Source organism: Budorcas taxicolor, chromosome 12 (assembly GCF_023091745.1).
Source record: "Budorcas taxicolor isolate Tak-1 chromosome 12, Takin1.1, whole genome shotgun sequence".
NCBI lineage: Eukaryota > Metazoa > Chordata > Mammalia > Artiodactyla > Bovidae > Budorcas > Budorcas taxicolor.
Window position 1 is genome coordinate 71,663,366 of NC_068921.1, and position 20,299 is coordinate 71,683,664.

At 39.4% G+C, this 20,299-nt stretch overlaps 1 protein-coding gene across 1 annotated transcript in view; it reads right to left on the reverse strand.

The window, feature by feature from the left end:
* LOC128057633 (ATP-binding cassette sub-family C member 4-like) overlaps nucleotides 1–20,299 on the reverse strand; it is a 163,668-nt gene that overhangs the window by 15,589 nt on the left and 127,780 nt on the right. Inside the window, exons 26-27 of the mRNA XM_052650094.1 lie at nucleotides 15,187–15,342; nucleotides 3,566–3,655 (exon numbers count right to left, since the gene is read on the reverse strand). Of these exons, the coding sequence (XP_052506054.1) occupies nucleotides 3,566–3,655; nucleotides 15,187–15,342 (246 nt within the window). The remainder of the gene's footprint in view (nucleotides 1–3,565; nucleotides 3,656–15,186; nucleotides 15,343–20,299) is intronic.

The following is a 20,299-nucleotide window of genomic DNA, read 5'->3' on the forward strand; positions in this document are numbered from 1 at the left end:
CCAGACATCCTGGAATGTGAAGTCAAGTGGGCCTTAGAATGCATCACTATGAACAAAACTAGTGGAGGTGATGGAATTCCAGTGGAGCTCTTTCAAATCCTGAAAGATGATGCTGTGAAAGTGCTGCACTCAATATGCCAGCAAATTTGGAAAACTCAGCAGTGGCCACAGGACTGGAAAAGGTCCGTTTTCATTCCAATCCCAAAGAAAGGCAATGCCAAAGGATGCTCAAACTACCACACAATTGCACTCATCTCACATGCCAGTAAAGTAATGCTCAAAATTCTCCAAGCCAGGCTTCAGCAATACGTGAACCGTGAACTTCCTGATGTTCAAGCTGGTTTTAGAAAAGGCAGAGGAACCAGAGATCTAATTGCCAACATCCACTGGATCATGGAAAAAGCAAGAGAGTTCCAGAAAAACATCTATTTCTGCTTGATTGACTATGCCAAAGCCTTTGACTGTGAGGATCACAATAAATGGTGGAAAATTCTGAAAGAGATGGGAATACCAGATCACCTGACCTGCCTCTTGAGAAATCTGTATGCAGGTCAGGAAGGAACAGTTAGAACTGGACATGGAATAACACACTGGTTCCAAATAGGAAAAGGAGTACATCAAAGCTGTATATTGTCACCCTCCTTATTTAACTTCCATGCAGAATACATCATGAGAAATGCTGGACTGGAAGAAGCACAAGCTGGAGTCAAGATTGCTGTGAGAAATATTAATAACCTCAGATATGCAGATGACACCACCCTATGGCAGAAAGTGAAGAGGAACTAAAAAGCCTCTTGATGAAAGTGAAAGAGGAGAGTGAAAAAGTTGGCTTAAAGCTCAACATTCAGAAAACGAAGATCATGGCATCTGGTCCCATCATTTCATGGGAAATAGATGGGGAAACAGTGGAAACAGTGTCAGACTTCATTTTTTTGGGCCCCAAAATCACTGCAGATGGTGACTGCAGATAACAAAACACCAAGGGTGAATGATTAGCATTTTCTTGATATCCTAAATGCTGGAGCACTTCCAAGAATGTGATCCTGAATTGTGCTCCTGATGGAGTCTAGTCCCTAGAAAGCAGGATTCTGAGTTAGGATTAAATATGGTATTGGTATTTACCAGCATAAAAGGTATACAAACTGTAAAGGGTAAGATTTGGATTGTGGTGCAAATGGTTGGTCTTTGTTAAGACTGACATTCTAACTTTGAGGAAATAATCTCACACTCCTGAGTTGGATGACATCACATAACTAATCTGTTTTTTTCCTTTTCCTTCAGGTTGTCCATATCTGCTTCATAATGAATAAGAGTTGTAAGGGAAGGTGTTTTTCATAAAATACTGTTTTCTGAGACACTATATTTATTTATGAATCAGGGATGGTTATGAGAATAATATGAATATCAGGCCCTCTGTAGTGTAATCATAAAATCAAGGTATAAAACATTACAGTGGGAGAAAAGGGCAACAGATGCAGTAGACAACAGAAGTTGCAACTGGAGAATCTGAACATATTAGATGATAGTGTAATATGACTATTTTATTTCTTCATCAAGATAATTGTGTTAGATTATGCAAGAGAATGTCCTTGAAAAGGACAGAGATTGTGTCTCTTGATGACTGTGATAGACCCAGAATCTGCAACGATGCCTGTCTAAGAAGCTATCAGAGATATCTGTTGGCTGTGTGAAGACAGAAGTGAATCTCATCATATGACATATCTGTCCCTATAAATTAGAAACTGAATCCATATAAACAGGTTATGTATAACACTATTATTACGTATTAAGGGATTATATTCTTATAATAATTAACTGGCTTGAGAATATCACAACATCACACTGTAAACCGTGGAAAGTATATAAAAAGTTATAATTTAAGGAAAATGGAGCAAATAATACTAATCAAAACTACACATCTCAATATGAAACACTTCAGATCATTTTTGAGGTTGGGAAAATAATAGAATATAGCAAAATTGAAAAACAATAAACTGAACTTATAAGGTACCTTATTTCTATCATCATAAACATTTTTAAAGTAACCTGCTGTGTAGCATATCTAGCAGGTGCCAACACCTCTCACAGGAGGTTAACACAGATGTCAGGTGCTTCCCACGTTTCGTGGGACCTTCTTACTTCTCAAAAAGGAAGGCTGGTGAGGGCTGGAAGGAGACAGGGAAATGTAATCAACAGATGGGGAAGAGCTTTTACTAGAGCAGGGCCAGCAGTAAAGGAAGCAAAGGGACAGCTCGTTCACCTAACACAAGGCCCCGGGAAATGGACATGTGAGCTGTCCCACAGCAAGGACTGAACCACGTGGTTCCTGATGCACAGGCTGCTGACACCCAGGTTTCTGTATCTTGGTTTCCTGTGCGATGAGACACACCAGTGCCCTAACAGAGATACTATCAATGCTGGATTTGTGTAACACAAAATTTTTTAAAGAAATAAGCCATATTTCTGTAAAAGGAAGAAATCAACCAAACATTTAGCACCTATTTATCAAGTGCTGACTTCCCTGGTGGCTCAGACGGTAAAGTGTCTCTCTACATGCGGGAGACCCGGGTTCAATCCCTGGGTCGGGAAGATCCCCTGGAGAAGGAAATGCAATCCACTCCAGTACTCTTGCCTGGAAAATCCCATGGACAGAGGAGCCTGGTAGGCTACAGTCCATGGGGTCGCAAAGAGTTGGACACAACTGAGCAACTTCACTTTCACTTTATCAAGTGCTACTTTTTTTTAAATCAAAAGACTGAGCTAGATCCCATGGGAGACTAGAAGTCTGTCTATGGTTTAGAAATCTAAAGTTTCTGCCATCAGTAGAACCAATTTGCAAAACTAGGACTAATACACAAAATAATTAGTATTGAAATACACAAACAAACAGCAACTTAATAGTCAAATTTTTTTTTCATGCAAGGGCAGGGAAATTCAGTGAAGTAGGGCAAGGGGAAACATGACACAAATAACAGGAGCTCCTCTAGAAATTAACGTATCCATGTAAAATCTGAGCGCTAATACCAGGTTCTGTTACCTGCATTCATGCTGCAGCATTAAAATGATATTATCACCAATAAGTAATCATCATCACATTCCAACTAAATAATTTACTTTTATAAACACTTTCTTATAAAACTTCATAGCATTTTACTGGAATGATCTTGTTTATCTTTCAGTTAATAACGAAAAACTAGTGTCTTCATTTAGATATCCCCTAAGGCCAGAGGAATAAAATGAACATTGGAGGGTAATTATGGTAATTAATTTACCAGGTAACTCATAGAATTTGATCCCACAGTTTTAATGTCAGTTTAATGCTCTGTTAAGGACAAAATAATGAATCTAGTTGCTTGGGGCTCTATAGAAAAAGCTAAAATGAAAACAAGAGGAATTATATTGTTGGTTTTCATTATTAATACACACATTTTAGGTGTACCCACCCCATCACTGTTCTCCTAGAAAGTAAACAGTTAAAATGACAAGCTTCCCTTAATTCCCTGCAATGCTATGAATGTACACACAGATACTGATGCTAACAAGTTAATAACATTACATAAATTACCTCTTCCAAGACATTCCACAGTTCCTCCTCCAAATACTCATTAAAGGGATCCAGATTTTTCCTCATTGTTCCAGTGAATAAAACAGGTTCCTAAATATCATAAAATAGTGAATGTTAGTAATCTCTTCATTTTAAACCAATGCTTATAGAAAATGAAAATACAAAATATCAAAATTCACTGTAATTATTAATATTAAAGTTTCAAATGTATGTTTACAAAACAGTATCTCTAAAATAATTTCCCATTGTACAAAGTTTGCTACAAAAAATCCTCTGGGCTATTAAACACTAAAGGAAGAAAGTGTTTAAAAAGTATTTTCATCTTAAGAAAAAAAAAACTGAAGAAAAGAAAGAAAGTTTGATTTTTTTTAAAAAGTTGCCATTCTGGTAATAATATCTGCTTAAACACACACACACAAACTGACATTATAATCACATGAGAAAGTTTACAGCAAGATCTACATAAATTAAGTGTCAATCCTGGTGTGATTGGGAAACATCAACTGCATGATTAGTTGAGGTTTGTGCTTCAAAGCAAAACCATTCAATATTTATACGTTGGCAATGAAGAATAAACTAGGCTATTTTCTCCATTGGTCAGACTGTCTTCTAGGATCTGGAATCTCTCCCCAGGTATGAATGGAACATCCCCTCATGTTCAAAGAGAACGTCAGCTCCTGGGGCCTGAGGCACCTCTGTCCATGGAGAGATCACCTCTGATTCTGCACCAGCTGGTCCCCACGTTCTCTCACCTGTGCATCAGGATGACCTGCCTCACAGAACCTCATTACTAACTTCAAGGCCAGAAGGACCTGAAACCCACTGTGATGTGAGCCATAATAAAACTGTTTGAATAGCTTTTCCTATTCATCATCAGGAGGAGCCACAAGTAAATTACACTGGAAACACACCTCCTGAATTTCAAGAGAGAATCTTGTACATAAGCTCATGTAGACAATTTACATTTTCTTCTGGAAGGCTCTCTAGTAAGCCAAGTCATAAGAATATGGGCAGCAGAGAAGAGCCCAACTGGCTCCTTTCAGTGAAGGGGGCAGGACAAGGGGAGGCACACGTGTGGGAACAAGAGGAGACCTGACTCCTCCACAAGTGCCCGGAACTGCTCGGAATTACCAGCCTCAAATCTCGCCTGGCCCTGGGGCTGGACTTTCCTCCTAACTTCATAAAAACCTGAGAAGAAAGATGAAGAAGACAGACATTTCTTTTCCCTAGTCACAATGAAGAATGACAGAGAGCCTCCCATACCTTCTTTCCCTACTGTCTCAGTTTTAAGTCTAGTGATCAAGAAATGAATGCAGAAGGCACAGGACAGTGTGCCACCAAAAGAGATATATCCCTAAGGAAAGTCCAAAATTAAAAATATACTGTGTAGGGAGCTTCATTTGCACAAAGTTGATTAAGTGACCGATAAGCCTACAAAGCATTGAAAATCACTGGACATACAACATTTCAAGATGATTATTAAATTGAACTGAAAAATCCAGAGACTCAAATTTAAAGTTTCCCTTAAAACTCTTGAATTTAGGAACAAAGATTAACAACCATCTAAGCAATAGTAAGAGTTCCTTGTCAGGAGAATAACCATCATTGTACCCCAGATTTTTATAAAAACTTTTCAACCCTAAGTTTCCCCTATGCAGGCTATTTCTCATCTTTTAGCTGTATGTATGAAGTTTACAGAAACAACTGGCGAGGTGAGGGGAGGCTGGTCCCCAATATTCCTCATCCTTCTCTTCTCCATTGTCCCTCCATTATCTAGATCATTTCAAGTAAGCAGGTATTCCCTGAATGTAATCTCAACTGGCGTTCTTCCTGGGGAATATACTTAACTACTTCAGATAGTGAGAACAAAGGATGTATACACTTCAACTCCCTGTTGCGTTTAAGGAAATTATTTAGGAAAAGCTTTCATTTTTGCTTTTTCCTGAAACTTTGAATATAAATTGAGGAGTACTTCTTAAGAACACAGTATTCATCTTTTAAAGTTCCCCTCAGGACTGATGGTCTATGTCCCGACTCCCCTGTCTCTGGTTCCTACTCAGGTCCTTGCTGCTATCACACCTCCCCCAGTTCTGATCTGTTCATGGCAGGACCAACAGTGATGGGGATAAGCCTGGGGGAGAGAAGAGAGATGACCCCAGAAGCTTGCTGCTGTTCCCAGGATCACAGGTAACAGGGATTCAGGGAACATGATGTGGGCCTGGCTCACCTGAGTGGGGCAACTCAAAGAAACAGCACTGGGCTCCCCCTTCTGCAGAGTCTGCTCTCAGCTTCCCAGGTTACTTAAGTCAGGGTGTTGACACAAAAGCAAACTGCTTGCTACTCATTTGAGGGAAAGAGAGATGTACATTTTCTGCACTTAGACAAGTTAGTTTCAAGTAACCAAACCAACAGACTTTTCTCCATCTCTGAGCCAACATGACACTGTAAAGACAAAGGGCTGTTGGCTGGGGAGGGGTAAGATTTTAAATATCTTCTCCTGACACTTATTAGCCCATAACACATAAATGAAAAAACCCATTTCAAAACTGATATTCTCCAAATGAGACTCAAAACAGGAGGAGTCATATCTTCTGACTTTACTAAACTTTTGTTATGTTTTTGGGAAACTATCTCATGAGACCATCATTCAGTTTAACTAACATTTATTGAAAAAAAAAATTTGGAGTCAGTCCTAAGTTCTGATTCAACTTCTCATTAGTTCTTAAACTCGGAGTAAATTATTTATCTTTCCAAGACTGTTCCATTACTGGAAACTAGGGTTAGCCTTGCAAGGTTGCTGTGACAATCTGAAACAACAGTGAAGTTCCTGATGTGATGCTAACATGGACCAGGAGCCCAGCCCAACAGGCAGAAAGGCAGGGACAGTGTCTGTCAAACTTCAGATGTAGTCAGTGGATTATGAAATTAATTTTGTGCATTGTGATCATCATTTTCTCTTTTATATGAAGTAGAACAGAACTGGCATCACAGAAAATATCAGAGCACAGAGCAATAGGAATGTTGTTTTGTGACATTTTTGTTTCTCTCTGTATGTGTGTGCATGCACACGAAATCATGATATGAAGCAGTTCTATCAAGGACCACAGTCAACAGCCACCTGAAGTCTTGCACAAGCAGAGTAATTTGCTTCTCAGACTCTGGAGTTGGGAATCTCTTTAAGTTTACTTTGAACCCTATTAGTATATTTTGGAAATTAATACATTGCTGATCATGTCATTTGCAAATATTTTCTTCTTTTCCATAGGTTGTCTTTTTGGGTTTTTTAATGGCTTTCTTCGTGCTATACTTTTAAGTTTAACCAGGTCACATTTGTTTATTTTTGCTTTGCTTCCATTACTTTAGGGATCAGATCCAAAAAAAAAATAGTGCTGTGATTTATGTCAAAGAGTATTCTGCCTATGTGTTCCTCTAAGATCTTGTCTTACTAAGTACCTTGTCTTACAGGTCTTTGCTCATTTTTACTTTATTTTTTATATGGTATTAGAGAATGTTCTAATTATTTCTTTTACATGCAGTTGTGCAGATTTCCCCATACTATTTATTGAAGAGACTGTCTGTTCTTTATTACATATTGTTACCTCTTTTGTCTTAGATTAACTGACCATAAGTGTGTGGGTTTATTTCTGGGTTTTCTATCCTGTTCCATTAATCTATGTGTCTGGTTTCTGTGACACAACATACTTTTTCATTATTGTAACTTTGTAATATAGTCTAAAATCAGGGACTGTGATTCCTCCAGCTGTGTTCTTCTTTCTCAAGATTGTTTTGGCTATTTGCAGTCTTTTCTGTTTCCATACAAATTAAAACAAATTTTTTTGTTCTAGTTTTGTGAAAAATGCCACTAGCAATTTGATAGAGGTTGCATTAACTCTGTAAATTGTCTTGGGTAGTATGGTTATTTTTAACAATATTGAATCTTTCAATCCAAGAATACAGTTTATCTTTTCATCTGATTGTATCATCTTGAATTACTTTCATCAGTGTCTTACAGGTTTTGTATACAGGCCTTTTACCTCCTTAAGTAGGTTTATTCTGTTTTTTGTTTGTTTGTTTGTTTGTTTTCCCCCTCTGATGTGATGTCAATGGGATTGTTTCCTTAATTTCTCTTTCTGATACTTTGATTTTAGTCTATATAAATACAGTCAATATCTGTATAAACTAGGGCTTATACAGCTCAACCTAATCAAACAAACAACCTAATCAAACATGCAAAGAAGACTTAAATAGACATTTATCCAAAGACATACAGATGGTCAACAGACCCATGAAAAGATACTCAGCATCACTAATTATTCAGTTCAGTTGTTCAGTCGTCTCTGACTCTTTGTGACCCCATGAACTGCAGCACACCAGGCTTCCTTATCCATCACCAACTCACAGAGCTTGTTCAAACTCATGTCCATCAAGTTGGTGATGCCATCCAACCATCTCATCCTCTGACGTCTCCTTCTCCTCCCGCCTTCAATTTTTCCCAACATCAGGGTCTTTACTAAGGAGTCAGTTCTTCGCATCAGGAGGCCAAAGTATTGGAACTTCAGCTTCAGCATCAGTCCTTCCAATGAATATTTAGGACTGATTTCCTTTAGGATGGACTTGTTTGATCTCCTTGCAATCTGAGGGACTCTTAAGAATATTCTTGAACATCACAGTTCAAAAGCATCAATTCTGTGCTGAGTTTTCTTTATAGTCACTAATTATTAGAGAAATGCAGATCAAAACTACAATGAAGTATCACCTCACACTGGTTAGAATGACCATCATTTAACATCTACAAATAATAAATGCTGGAGAGGGTGTGGAGGAAAGGGGACCTTCCCACACTGTTGGTGGGAATGTAAATTGGTACAGCTGTTATGGAAAACAATATGGAGGTTCCTTAAGGAATTGAAAAAGAGTCACTGTGTGATCCAGCAAGTCCCGTCCTTAGCAAATATCTGGAAAACATAAAAACCCTAATTCAAAGAGATACATGCACCCCAGTTTTCACAACTTTTCTATTTATAATAGCCAAGGTATGTCCATGGACAGATGAATGGATAATGATATATATATACACACACACAGGAATATTATTCAGCCATAAAAAGAATGAAATAATGCCATTTGCAGCAACATGGATGAATCTAGAGATTATGAGACTAAGTAAAATAAGTCAGCAGAAAAAGACAAATATTATATGCGATCACCTCTATGTGGAATCTTAAAAACTGATAGAAATGAACTTATTTACAACACAGAAACAGATTCACAAACATAGAAAACAAACTAATGGTTACCAAAGAGGAGAGAAAAGGAGAAGGATAAGTTAAAAATCTGTGCTTCAGAAACACATACTACTAATTTGCTATACAATTGAAATGCTGTGAAAAAATAATCAGACACACACAAAATCTGACTCCTGGCTCTGCTGCTTACTAGATAAGTGGGAAAAGCTCCCCAGGGCTTCAGTTTTTAAATCCGTTAGGTAAGGATAACTACAGAATTGTGAGGATTAAGCAGGAAATGATAGGATAAGGGGTTAAAACATGTTAATGATTCCACAAATGTTAGGAATTCTTATAAGTACTTGTCAGGGACTGTAATAAGCACAGAGGAGCAGAAATGAGAGCTACATCTCTGTATCCTCAAGGAGATCCTCAAGGAGAGGGAGAAAATAGCCAAGAGTGTGGGAGGGCTGAGAAAGCAGGCCAGAGGTCTTGGTGGAGGACTGGTAAGTAACAATGTGTACAAGGTGGTGGTCAGGAAAGAAGCTGCTGGGAGGGGAAAATGAAATCAAAGTACAAGAAAGTGTCATTCTCTCTTCTTACTTTTGGTGGAATGTTAGATACATTTCTCTGTTACACCTTCCCACAAATTCTTATTGTGTTTTTTTTTTTTAATTTTTGTTTCTTTGCTCTACTGTTTATATTTATACAAACAATTCAGTTTATATTATAAACAATAAATATAAAGAAAATCACCAAGCACCATGAACACATAAAAGAAATTAAAGAGTAAAGTCATTCCAGAAAGTATTACTCTTTTTACTTAAGCAGAAATAATATTCAAAGGCCAGTAACCCAATCATTAAGAATACTAACAGTTCCTGATGACTGAGCATTCCCAAGAACCAAACATGGGCACAAACCTTATCTCACCCAGTTGGGTGTGCTAAGTCGCTTCAGTCATGTCAGACTCTTGGCAACCCCATGGATTATAGCCCATCAGGCTCATCTGTCCAAGGGATTTTCCAGTCAAGAATACGAGAGTGAGTTGCCGTGCCCTCCTCCAGCAGATCTTCCTGACCCAGGGATTGAACCAGCATCTCTTATGTCTCCTGCATTGGCAGGCAGGTCCTGTACCACTAGCACCACTTGGGAAGCCCAGATACATCTTCACAACACATCTGTGTGCAATGATTCCCAGACCTGGTTTAAAGATGAGGACACTGAAGTCTGGAAGCTGAGTGATGTCATCAAGTCCCCACAGCCCTCTGAGGCAGAGCAAGAATAAATCTGTGGGTCATGTTGACACTCGGTCTACACAAACATTCTATCCCTGGCTGCCTCTGGAATAATTTCCTGGGAACTTTGCACATTGCAATTTCTCTACAGATATTCCCTCTTTTATCAACCAATATTGTACCTTAGAGACAAAGGCATATAGAGAGGAATCTACATGTATACAAAGCTTGGCACTATTTTGTAAGGATGCTCTCTGGAGTGTGGAAAGGAAGGGTGGAAATCAACAAAACAGAACAGAACCATGTTGATGCAAAGTCATGTTTAGTCTTTGCTCAGATGTGCTTCCAAACATTATTGGCAGAGCCAAGGATCTTCTAATGTAATTTCTTTATTTACTGAGCTATTTCATGTACACAAGCATACAACTTTTTCCAATTAAGAAGCTTTAAAAATAAGGCAGGGCATGTTTATAAAGCTTTGCATCAAAGGAAATGAAAGGACTTTACAGACACGCCCTTTATTTCTACTAACTATTCTCACTTGGCCATTTAACAGATGAGTACCATCAAAACATAAAACTTGGAAATCTAAACTCATTTATTTTCTACTGTAACTACAAGTCATGAGTCTAATAGCCAGAGGGAACCTTTAAATATGGAGACTGAATGTGCTAAAAAGCTCTTTCCATTTTTCCTGAAAGGGATACCTTTGAAAAAAAATTTTAAATGTGGTAAAATACACCTTAAATTTACTAGTTTGACCACCTGTAAGTGCACAGTTTAGTGGTAATAAATACATTTACACTGTTGTAAAGCAGTCACCATCATCCAGCCACAGATTTCCTTTCATCTTTCAGAACTGAAACTCTGTGTCCTTTAAACAACTCTCTACTCCCAGCAGCTCCTGGTACCCACCATTCAACTTCCTGTCTCCATGAATTTAGTACTCTAGGTACCTTATATTAGTAGAATCATACTGTGTTTATCCTTTGTGACTGGCTTATTTCACTTAATTTCCTCAAGGTTCATCTGTGTTGTACCACAAGTCAGAATTTCCTTCGTTTCTAAGGCTGAATAATACTCCATTGTATACACATATGCACCACATTTGTTTATTGATTCATCTGTCAATGGACCTTTGGGTGCCTCCACCTTTTTGCTACTGAGAATAATGCTGCTCTGAACATGCATGTACAGGTATCACTTGAAGATCTTTCTTTCAATTCTTTTGGGTTTATACTCCAAAGCAGAATTGCTAGATCATATAATAATTCTATCTTTAACTTTTTCAAAAAATGACCAACTTGTTTTCCACAGTGGTTGTAATAGCTTATATTCCTACCAACAGCAAACAAGGATTCTAATTTCTCTACATTCTTGCCAATACTGCCAACCCATTTTCTCTCTTTCTCCCTTTTGTTTTTCTTTTTTGATAGATGTCTTCAGGGGTGCGAGGTATTTCACTGTAGTCTGTAAAGCTATATCTTGGTTTCAAAAGTACTTAGACATACACATTACCATATGTAAAATCAGATGGTCAGTGGAAATTTGCTGTATGATGCAAGGAGCTCAAATTCAGTGCTCTGTGATAACCCAGAGGGGTGGGATGAGGTGGGAGGTAGGAAGGAGGTTCAAGAGGGAGGGACATATGTATACCTATGGCTGATCCATGTTGATATATGGCAGAAACCAAAATGATATTGCAAAGCAATTATCCTTCAATTAAAAATAAATTAACTAGAAAAAAACAAGAGTACTTAGTGTAATTCCAGGTATTTTAGAGGCCACCAGTAGGTAGCAATAGCTGTACTCAGTAGTAAGACCCAAGCCCACGTTCTCCTTCCCTTTGGGTGCCATGCTGAAATGCTTCCTAATAAACAGGCATTTCAGGGCACATTACACCCACATTCCAGGAAGCACATTTGCCTGGCTCTTTGTGTCATCTCTTCTCTGTTTCCCATCTCAAGAGGGTGTTTTTCTGAGCTTTGTTTGATAGGCAGATGATTATGGAGTACAAAAATAAAATCTCACAATTGAAAAGAAAAAAGCAATCTGTCAAAACAGAGGGCAGGATGGAAGATCGGGACACCTGGCCTACGTTGCCCTCGGCTATATACCTGGACACAATCAAGGACAGAAATGGTAAAGGCCTAACTGAAGCAGAAGAGATCAAGAAGAGATGAAAAGAATACACAGAAGAACTGTACAGAAAGGACCTTAATAACACGGATAATCACCATGCTGTGGTCACTCTCCCAGAGCCAGACATTCTGGAGTGTGAAGTCAAGTGGGCCTTAGAAGGCATCACTACGAACAAAGCCTGGTTTCCCAGGTGGCGCTAGTGGTAAAAGAATCCACTTGTCAGTGCAGGAGACATAAGGGACATGGGTTTGATCCCTGGGTCGGGAAGATTCCCTGGAGGAGAGCATGGCAACCCACTCCAGAATTCTTGCCTGGAGAATCCCATGGACTGTAGCCTGGTGGGCTACAGTCCATAGGATCTGCAGAGGGTCAGACATGACTGAAGCGACTTGGCATGCACAAACAAAGCTAGTGGAGGCAATGGAATTCCAGTAGAACTATTAAAATCCTAAAAGATCATGCTATCAAAGTGCTGCACTCAGTATGTCAGCAAATTTGGAAAACCCAGCAGTGGCCACAGGACTGGAACAAAGCCAATTCTCATCCCAGTTCCCAAGAAGGGCAGTACTAAAGAATATTCAAACTACTGGACAATTGCACTCATCTTCCACGATAATAAGGTTATGCTCAAAATTCTTCATGGTGGGTTGCAGTGTTACACGAACCAAAAACTTCGAGATGTCCAAGCTGGGTTTAGAAAAGGCAGAGGAACCAGAGATCAAATTGCCAACATTCACTGGATCATAGAGAAAGCAAAGGAATTCCAGAAAAACATCTACCTCTGTTTCACTGACTATACTAAAACCTTTGACTGTGTGATCATAACAAATTGTGGACAACTCTTAAAGAGATGGGAATACCAGGCCATCTTACTTATCTCTTAAGAAACCTGTATGCAGGTCGAGAAGCAACAGTTAGAACGCTGCGTGGAACAACTGACGGGTTCAGGATTGAGAAAGGAGTACAACAAGGCTGTTTAATGTCACCCTGTTTATTTAACTTATATGCTGAGAACATCATGAGAAATGCCAGGATGGATGAGTTTCAGCTGGAATCAAGACTGGCAGGAGAAACATCAACAGCTTCAGATATTTGGATGACACCACTCTAATGGCAGAAAGAGAAGAGGAACTAAAAAACCTCTAGATGAGGGTGAAGGGAAAGAGTGAAAAGGCCAGCTTAAAACTAAATATTAATAAAACTAAGATTATGGCTTCTAGCCCCATCATGGAGAAGGCAATGGCACCCCACTCCGGTACTCCTGCCTGGAAAATCGCATGGGCAGAGGAGGCTGGTAGGCTGCAGTCCATGGGGTCGCAAAGAGTCTGACACGACTGAGCGACTTCACTTTCACTTTTCACTTTCATGCATTGGAGAAGGAAATGGCAACCCGCTCCAGTGTTCTTGCCTGGAGAATCCCAGGGACGGGGCAGCCTAGTAGGCTGCCGTCTATGGGGTCACACAGAATCGGATACGACTGAAGTGACTTAGCAGCAGCAGCAGCAGCCCCATCATGGCCTATAGAAGGGAAAATGATGGAAGCAGTGACAGATTTCTTCTTCTTGGGCTCTAAAATCACTATGGATGGTGACTACAGCCATGAAATTAGAGAATGACTACTTCTTGGCAAGAAAGCTGTGACAAACCTGGACAGTGTGTTAAAAAGCAAAGACATCACTTTGCTGACAAAGGTCTGTCTAGTCAGTGTTATTGTCTTTCCAGTGGTCATGTATGGTTGTCAAGAGCTGTACCATAAAGAAAGCAGAGCACCAAAGAATTGATGCTTTCCAACTGTGGTGCTGGAGAAGACTCTTGAGAGTCTTTTGGACTGCAACGAGTTCAAACCAGTCAATCTTAGAGGAAATCACCCTTGAATACTCACTGGAAGGACTGATGCTGAAGCTGAACTCCAATACTTTGGTGACCTGATGCAAACAGCTGACTTATTAGCAAAGACCCTGATGCTGGGAAAGATTGAAAGCAGAAGAAGAGGGCAACACAGAGGGTGAGATGGCTGGATGGCATCACCATACGAAATGGATGTGAACTTGGGCAAACTCTGGGAGATGGTGAGGTCCATGGGGTCATGAAGAGTCAGACACGACCGGGCAACTGAACAACAACAGTATACCTGGAGGATAGTAATTGCTCAGTAAATAGTCACTAAAGTATGTTGAGTGGGTAAATCACAAGGAAAGACAGGAGCTTCTACTGTGCATATAATTCAATTTCCAACACACTTTCTGAAAGTCATACTTCTTTAAGAAGCAGAAGAAAAGAAAACAGAATCAGAGCTGAGGGAGAGACGGTCAACTCAATGCTCCACCATCACAGCAGCCACACACTGGGTCTCAGCGTGAAGCACTCTATACCATGCACTGACCTATTTTGCCCTCAGAACAGCTCGAAGGGTTGTATTGTTAGCTGCCTTATAAGACAGAAAACTGAGGAGCACAGAGGTGGAATTCCAAGTCCCTTTCTCTTCCTCACTATTCTGTACTGGCTGCCTGGAGAAAATTATTATATTAATGGCTGATTTGTCAAAGTCTCCCCATAGCATCCATACACTCTCCAATTCTCAAAGCCCCACAGTTTCACAGAACACCCTCCAGGGACATAATCACCTTTGAAAGGATGTCCTCATTTCCTACAGCAAAGCTCTCTCTGGAAGACACTTAAAATTCGCATTTCCCTATAGGAACCTCTGCAGCGCTAAACAAACAATTTACTCTTTTGTTCTCAGAACTGTGTGGTTATCAGTGGATAAAATCGTGGAACCTGAGGAAGTCTGAGTCCAGAAATCCATCTCAGTAAATTATTAAATCACATGCACACAAAACTAACAAATAAAGAAACAAAACCTAGTATATGATGAAAGTATCTGTTGAAAATACCTGCTGCTAAAAATATGCTCTACTAGGTGTAAAAAGGATTAACCCTTTTGTTTAATTTGAAAAATATAAAAATAAAAAATAAGTGAACAGGTGGCTTATGAAAAGAACATGTGAGTGCATACCTGAAGTGCAGCTGTTATTTTCTTCCTTAAATCATGAAGTCCAATATGGCTTATCCAGATTCCATCAATCCAAACATCACCTTCAGGTTCTGACAATCTAAAAAGGGCAGCGATGAGGGAACTTTTTCCAGCCCCTGTTCTTCCTACAATGCCAAGCTGTAAAGAGATCCAGGAGAGAGTAAGAATTAACAAAATGCAACAAACCTGGGAGAAATGCTGGTTATTGATGATGAATTTTAAAAGTTCTCTATAAAGAGTAGTCTATAAGTTTCTCAGTCATGGCACTGTTGACATTATGGGCCAGATTTCATTCTTGGGGGAAGAGGGCTTGTCCTGTGTATTGTAGGATGCTTAGCAGTAGCCTTGAACTCGACCCACTAGATACCAGTAGCACTCCCTAAGTAAACTGTGGCAACCAAATATTTCAGACACTGACAACTGTCCCCTGGTTGAGAGCCCCCTAGTCCCAAGAAGAGTTAAAAATGACAATCTGCTGGCAGTGGAAGGCCAGCGATCTCCTAAGTGGTCCATAAGAAGTCACCCTTTAAATTAGCTTTATTCCTACAGCCTGGAGAATTATGTGACTAATTTTATGGAGATATCAACAAGTAAAGTTAGAAGTATTATACATAAAAAAAGTATTCACTTTTTCAAGGGCCTAATTATTTAAGCGGAATTATTCTTTGGTAGAAAAACTAAAAAAATTCCCAATATTAAATATCTTAATATATTCTATCTTGAAAGAAAATATCTTAAAATTATAAAATGCAGATCTCAGTGTCTTATAAGGCAGAGGACAGTAGACAAAATGCACATAATGAGTCAACATCAACACAATATGTGCTACTTATATGGGACCTTTCACTGGAGCAGTTCAAAAGGTATTTTATAAACAAATTAACACTTGCAATTGCACCTTGGAAAGATACATGTCAAGTGTCACTCTAGTCATTAAAACCAAAGCAGAGAGAAATTCAGTGCGCTAACGATAAGATGAGGCTTTTCTGATGGCTCAACTGTAAAGAACGTACCTGTCAATGCAGGAGACTCAGGTTTTATCCCTGCGTCAGGCAGATCCCCCAGAAAAGGAAATAGCAACTTACTCCAGAGAATTCCATGGACAGAGGAGCCTGGCAGGCTACAATCTGTGAGGTCACAATGGAGTTGGACACGACTAAGCAACTAATACATATCAATGCAGGAGACATGGGTTCAATCTCTAATCCAGGAAGATCCCACAGCTACAGAGCAACTAAGCCAGTGCACCACACCTACTGAAGCCCACACGCCCTAGACCCGGGAGCCACAACAAGAGAAGCCACCACAGTGAGAAGCCTGGGCACTGCAACTAGAGAGCTGCTCACTGTAAATTCATTGCAACCAGAGAAAGAACCAGAGCAGCAACGAAGACCCAGCCCAGCCAAAGAGAAATAAATACAATTATTTTGTAAAAAGTTATGTTTACACTATGTTGTAGTTTACTTAGTGCACAATAAGCATTATGTATGAAAAACAATATTCATACCTTAATTTTCAAATACTGATTGCTAAAACAATGCTAACCACCATCTAAGCCTTTATTGGGTAGTAACACTAAAAAACACTGATCACAGATCAGAAAGACAAATTTAATAATAATAAAATGGCTTGAAATATTGTGAGAATTACCAAAAGTTGACAGAGGCATGAAGTTAGCAAATACTGTAGGGAAAATGGTGCCAATGTACTTATTCAACAATGAGTTGTCATAAATGTTCAGTTTGTTTAAAAAAAAAAAAAGAAAAGAAAAAGAAGCAGCATTATCTGTGAAGCACAATAAAAATATGTGTCTGTCTGTCTGGGTGTTCTCATACATAAATCAACACACATTAAGACACAGGTGACAACTGTATCAATGAGAATGTGTGTATGTTCCCATGTTATGAGCTCTACTGACACTGATCCATCTGTGCAAATGGGAACATTTGTAGACTTTGGATAATGGGCTGAGACATGTAAGGGCATTGAGTGCCAGTCATGACCACAGGACTGTGAGCTCCAAACTCCAGTGAGGAGAATAATAAGAAACAAGGGACTTCACAGGCAGTCCAGTGGTTAAGATTCTGAGCTTCCACTGCAGGGGACATGGGTCCAATCCCTGGTAGGGAACTAAGATCCCAAATGCTATATGGCCACACATCCCCTCCAAAAAAGGCAACTCAAAGAAAAAAAAAAAAAAAAAACCAAACCTGGCTCTGGCTATTTCTACAGTTAAATAATTAAACCTATTAATATAGTCTGAATGTCTTATCTGGGTCACCAATGGGTTTTACCAGTTCCACACAGAAAGTGTCACCAGTATCAGTAAGTTTACATTCCTAACACCAAAGACACTTGGAAAAAATCTCTTTTTAGCTGCTTCACAACTGCTCCTTTCTGTTTTTCGTACCACTTGGATCAGAGTGGGAAGTATAAGACAGGAAGTCAGGAGCTGTTGTGTCTTCAGTAAGATGTCATGGGAAAATGATACCACTTTTTGAAATTAAACTGATGTCCAATAAAATGAAGCTATAAATCTCAGGTTTGTGAATGTGCAGGGAACCTGGCCAGGGTTCATCTCTGATGACCACACCAACTTGTTAGACACTTGCTCCTGGATCTCTCTTTACACATCAAACTCAACATGATCAACATCTGATGCCCCACATAAAACAGCCATGTCCTCTGACTTCCCCACTCTGCTTCTTTCCCAGGCTCATAGGCACAACTGTCCACCTTCCTTCCAGCTTTCCCCGAGTCCAGCACGCTGCCAAGCCCTGAAGACGCTACTCTTGCAGTGTTTCATGGCTCAATCCCTCACTTTAAGGTCCACATTCACCACCTGGGTGTCAGGCTGCATTATCGTTTAAAAAACAAAATAAAACAAACTGTTTTCTTAATCATAATCAGTGCAAATGAATTTGAAAAGTAAATAAAGACTAGATATACCCTAGAAGTCTGATAAAACCAATCTTAAGATGTTGATGTTTTGATTTTCCAGACTTGTGTTATGTGAAGATAAAAATTTGTAAAGATACAAATTTACATATTTAAACAAAATATGATTAGTATGAACATAATGTATCTTCATTTAGAATTTGACATTTTTATTTTATTCTACTTTGCCAACAAAACTCCATCTAGCCAAAGGTATGGTTTTTCCAGCAGTCATGTATGGATGTGAGAGTTGGACTATAAAGAAAGCTGAGTGCCGAAGAATTGATGCTTTTGTACTGTGGTGCTGGAGAAGACTCTTGAGAGTCCCTTGGACTGCAAGGAGATCCAACCAGTCCATCCTAAAGGAGATCAGTCCTGTGTGTTCATTGGAGGGACTAATGTTGAAGCTGAAACTCCAATACTTTGGCCAACTGATGTGAAGAGCTGACTTATTGAAAAAGACCCTGATGCTGGGAAAGACTGAAGGTTGGAGGAGAAAGGGACGACAGAGGATGAAATGTTTGGATGGCATCACTGACTCAATGGACATGACTTTGAGTAGGCTCTGGGAGTTGGTGATGGACAGGGAGGCCTGATAATGCTGCAGTCCATGGGGTCTAAAAGAGTCGGGCACGACTGAGCAACTGAACTCAACTGAACTGTTATAATGTATCTTCATTTAGAATTTCATAAAAACATTTATTTTAAATGGCTATATAACATTACAATATATGTGATTATTTATTTGACAAACTCCTACTGGTAGATATTTAGACAATCTCCAATATTTTGCTATCATAAATAACTCTGTGTCAAATATCCTTGAAGCTCAGTCTCTGCAAACAACCTTAATTATTTCCTTCAGATAAATTCTCAGATGTGGAATTGCTGAGAATAAGGTACATACATTTTAAGAGAAAGCTGTTAAGTATTGCCAATCTCCAGAAAAATGATACCATTTTCAACTTCCACCTGTTTCCCTGGACATTCATAAACCTGGGTATTATAGCTTTGTTTTAATTGACATCAGTTTGATTCCAAAAAGTGGAGTCTATTTCCCAGGACGTCTTACTGGAAACACAACAGCTCCTGACTCCCTGTCCCCTGCACCTGTGCACTCGGGTCCACAGGCTCTCACTTCTCAGATTAAACCCCAAAAGGTTGGCTCTGTGTCACTCCACCCCAGGACATCTCTTCTACAAAGCTATCCCCACTGACCTCTCCATCCTTCATGTACATGAGTCAGCTTCCTTGGGGTCACTAGGTAGTTGTGAGGGTTGGATATGAAAATGTGTGTTACACACCTGGTAGTTCTTTTCCCTGAATGCTCTGCAGGTGCCTAGTTCTTCACTCACTGGATCAGGGCATCATGCCTTTGCTCATGTTGGTCTCACCTCCCAGAATGCCTTACACATACATTTCCACCTGCTGAAGCCCTGACCACACATCACTAAGTCTGTCTCACGTGCCTAATTCTGCAGAAATTCTCTCCCTGTCCCCTATGTGTGCTTATCCCAATACTAACAGGTGTTGTATTATCTTTTCCTAATATTCTATAAAAATTCTGACCACCTTCTAGCTTACAAAACTAATATACCTATTTTCTTGTTTCTTCAACTGGCCCGTATATGTTGACAGCAGGATCTGTATTGGATTTGACTTTTTCTGATTTTTATTCCCTGTGGAGCCCTGAGACAAAGAAGCTTCTGCAAAAAGCTGAGATTTTTAATCAGGCCAGAGAATTTATGGAAAATCTATCACCATATTATTTAGACATATGATAAGTTGGACAAAAGTAAACATGGTAGATGGATCCTATAGCCATAAATAAAACTTCAAATGGCCAACACCTCATTCTCATGGGACAGACAACAACTTCCACCATGTAAGTGGTTATGGTCATTTTATACAGTATAAAAACTACAACCATCATTGGTCAAGCATTTACTCTGACCCATGTGCTGGGTGCTTTACATGTCTTATCTTATTTACATCATACAACAAGCCTACAGGTTAGGTCCTATCAATTCCATTTTTCCAAAAGAAGACTGAGGCTTAATTAGTCTGCCTGAAATTTTAGAGTCCATTAAGTCATAGGATGAGACTCAAACCCACATCTGTCAGCCTCTTTTCCATTCTGCTGATGAACTCCTTAAAC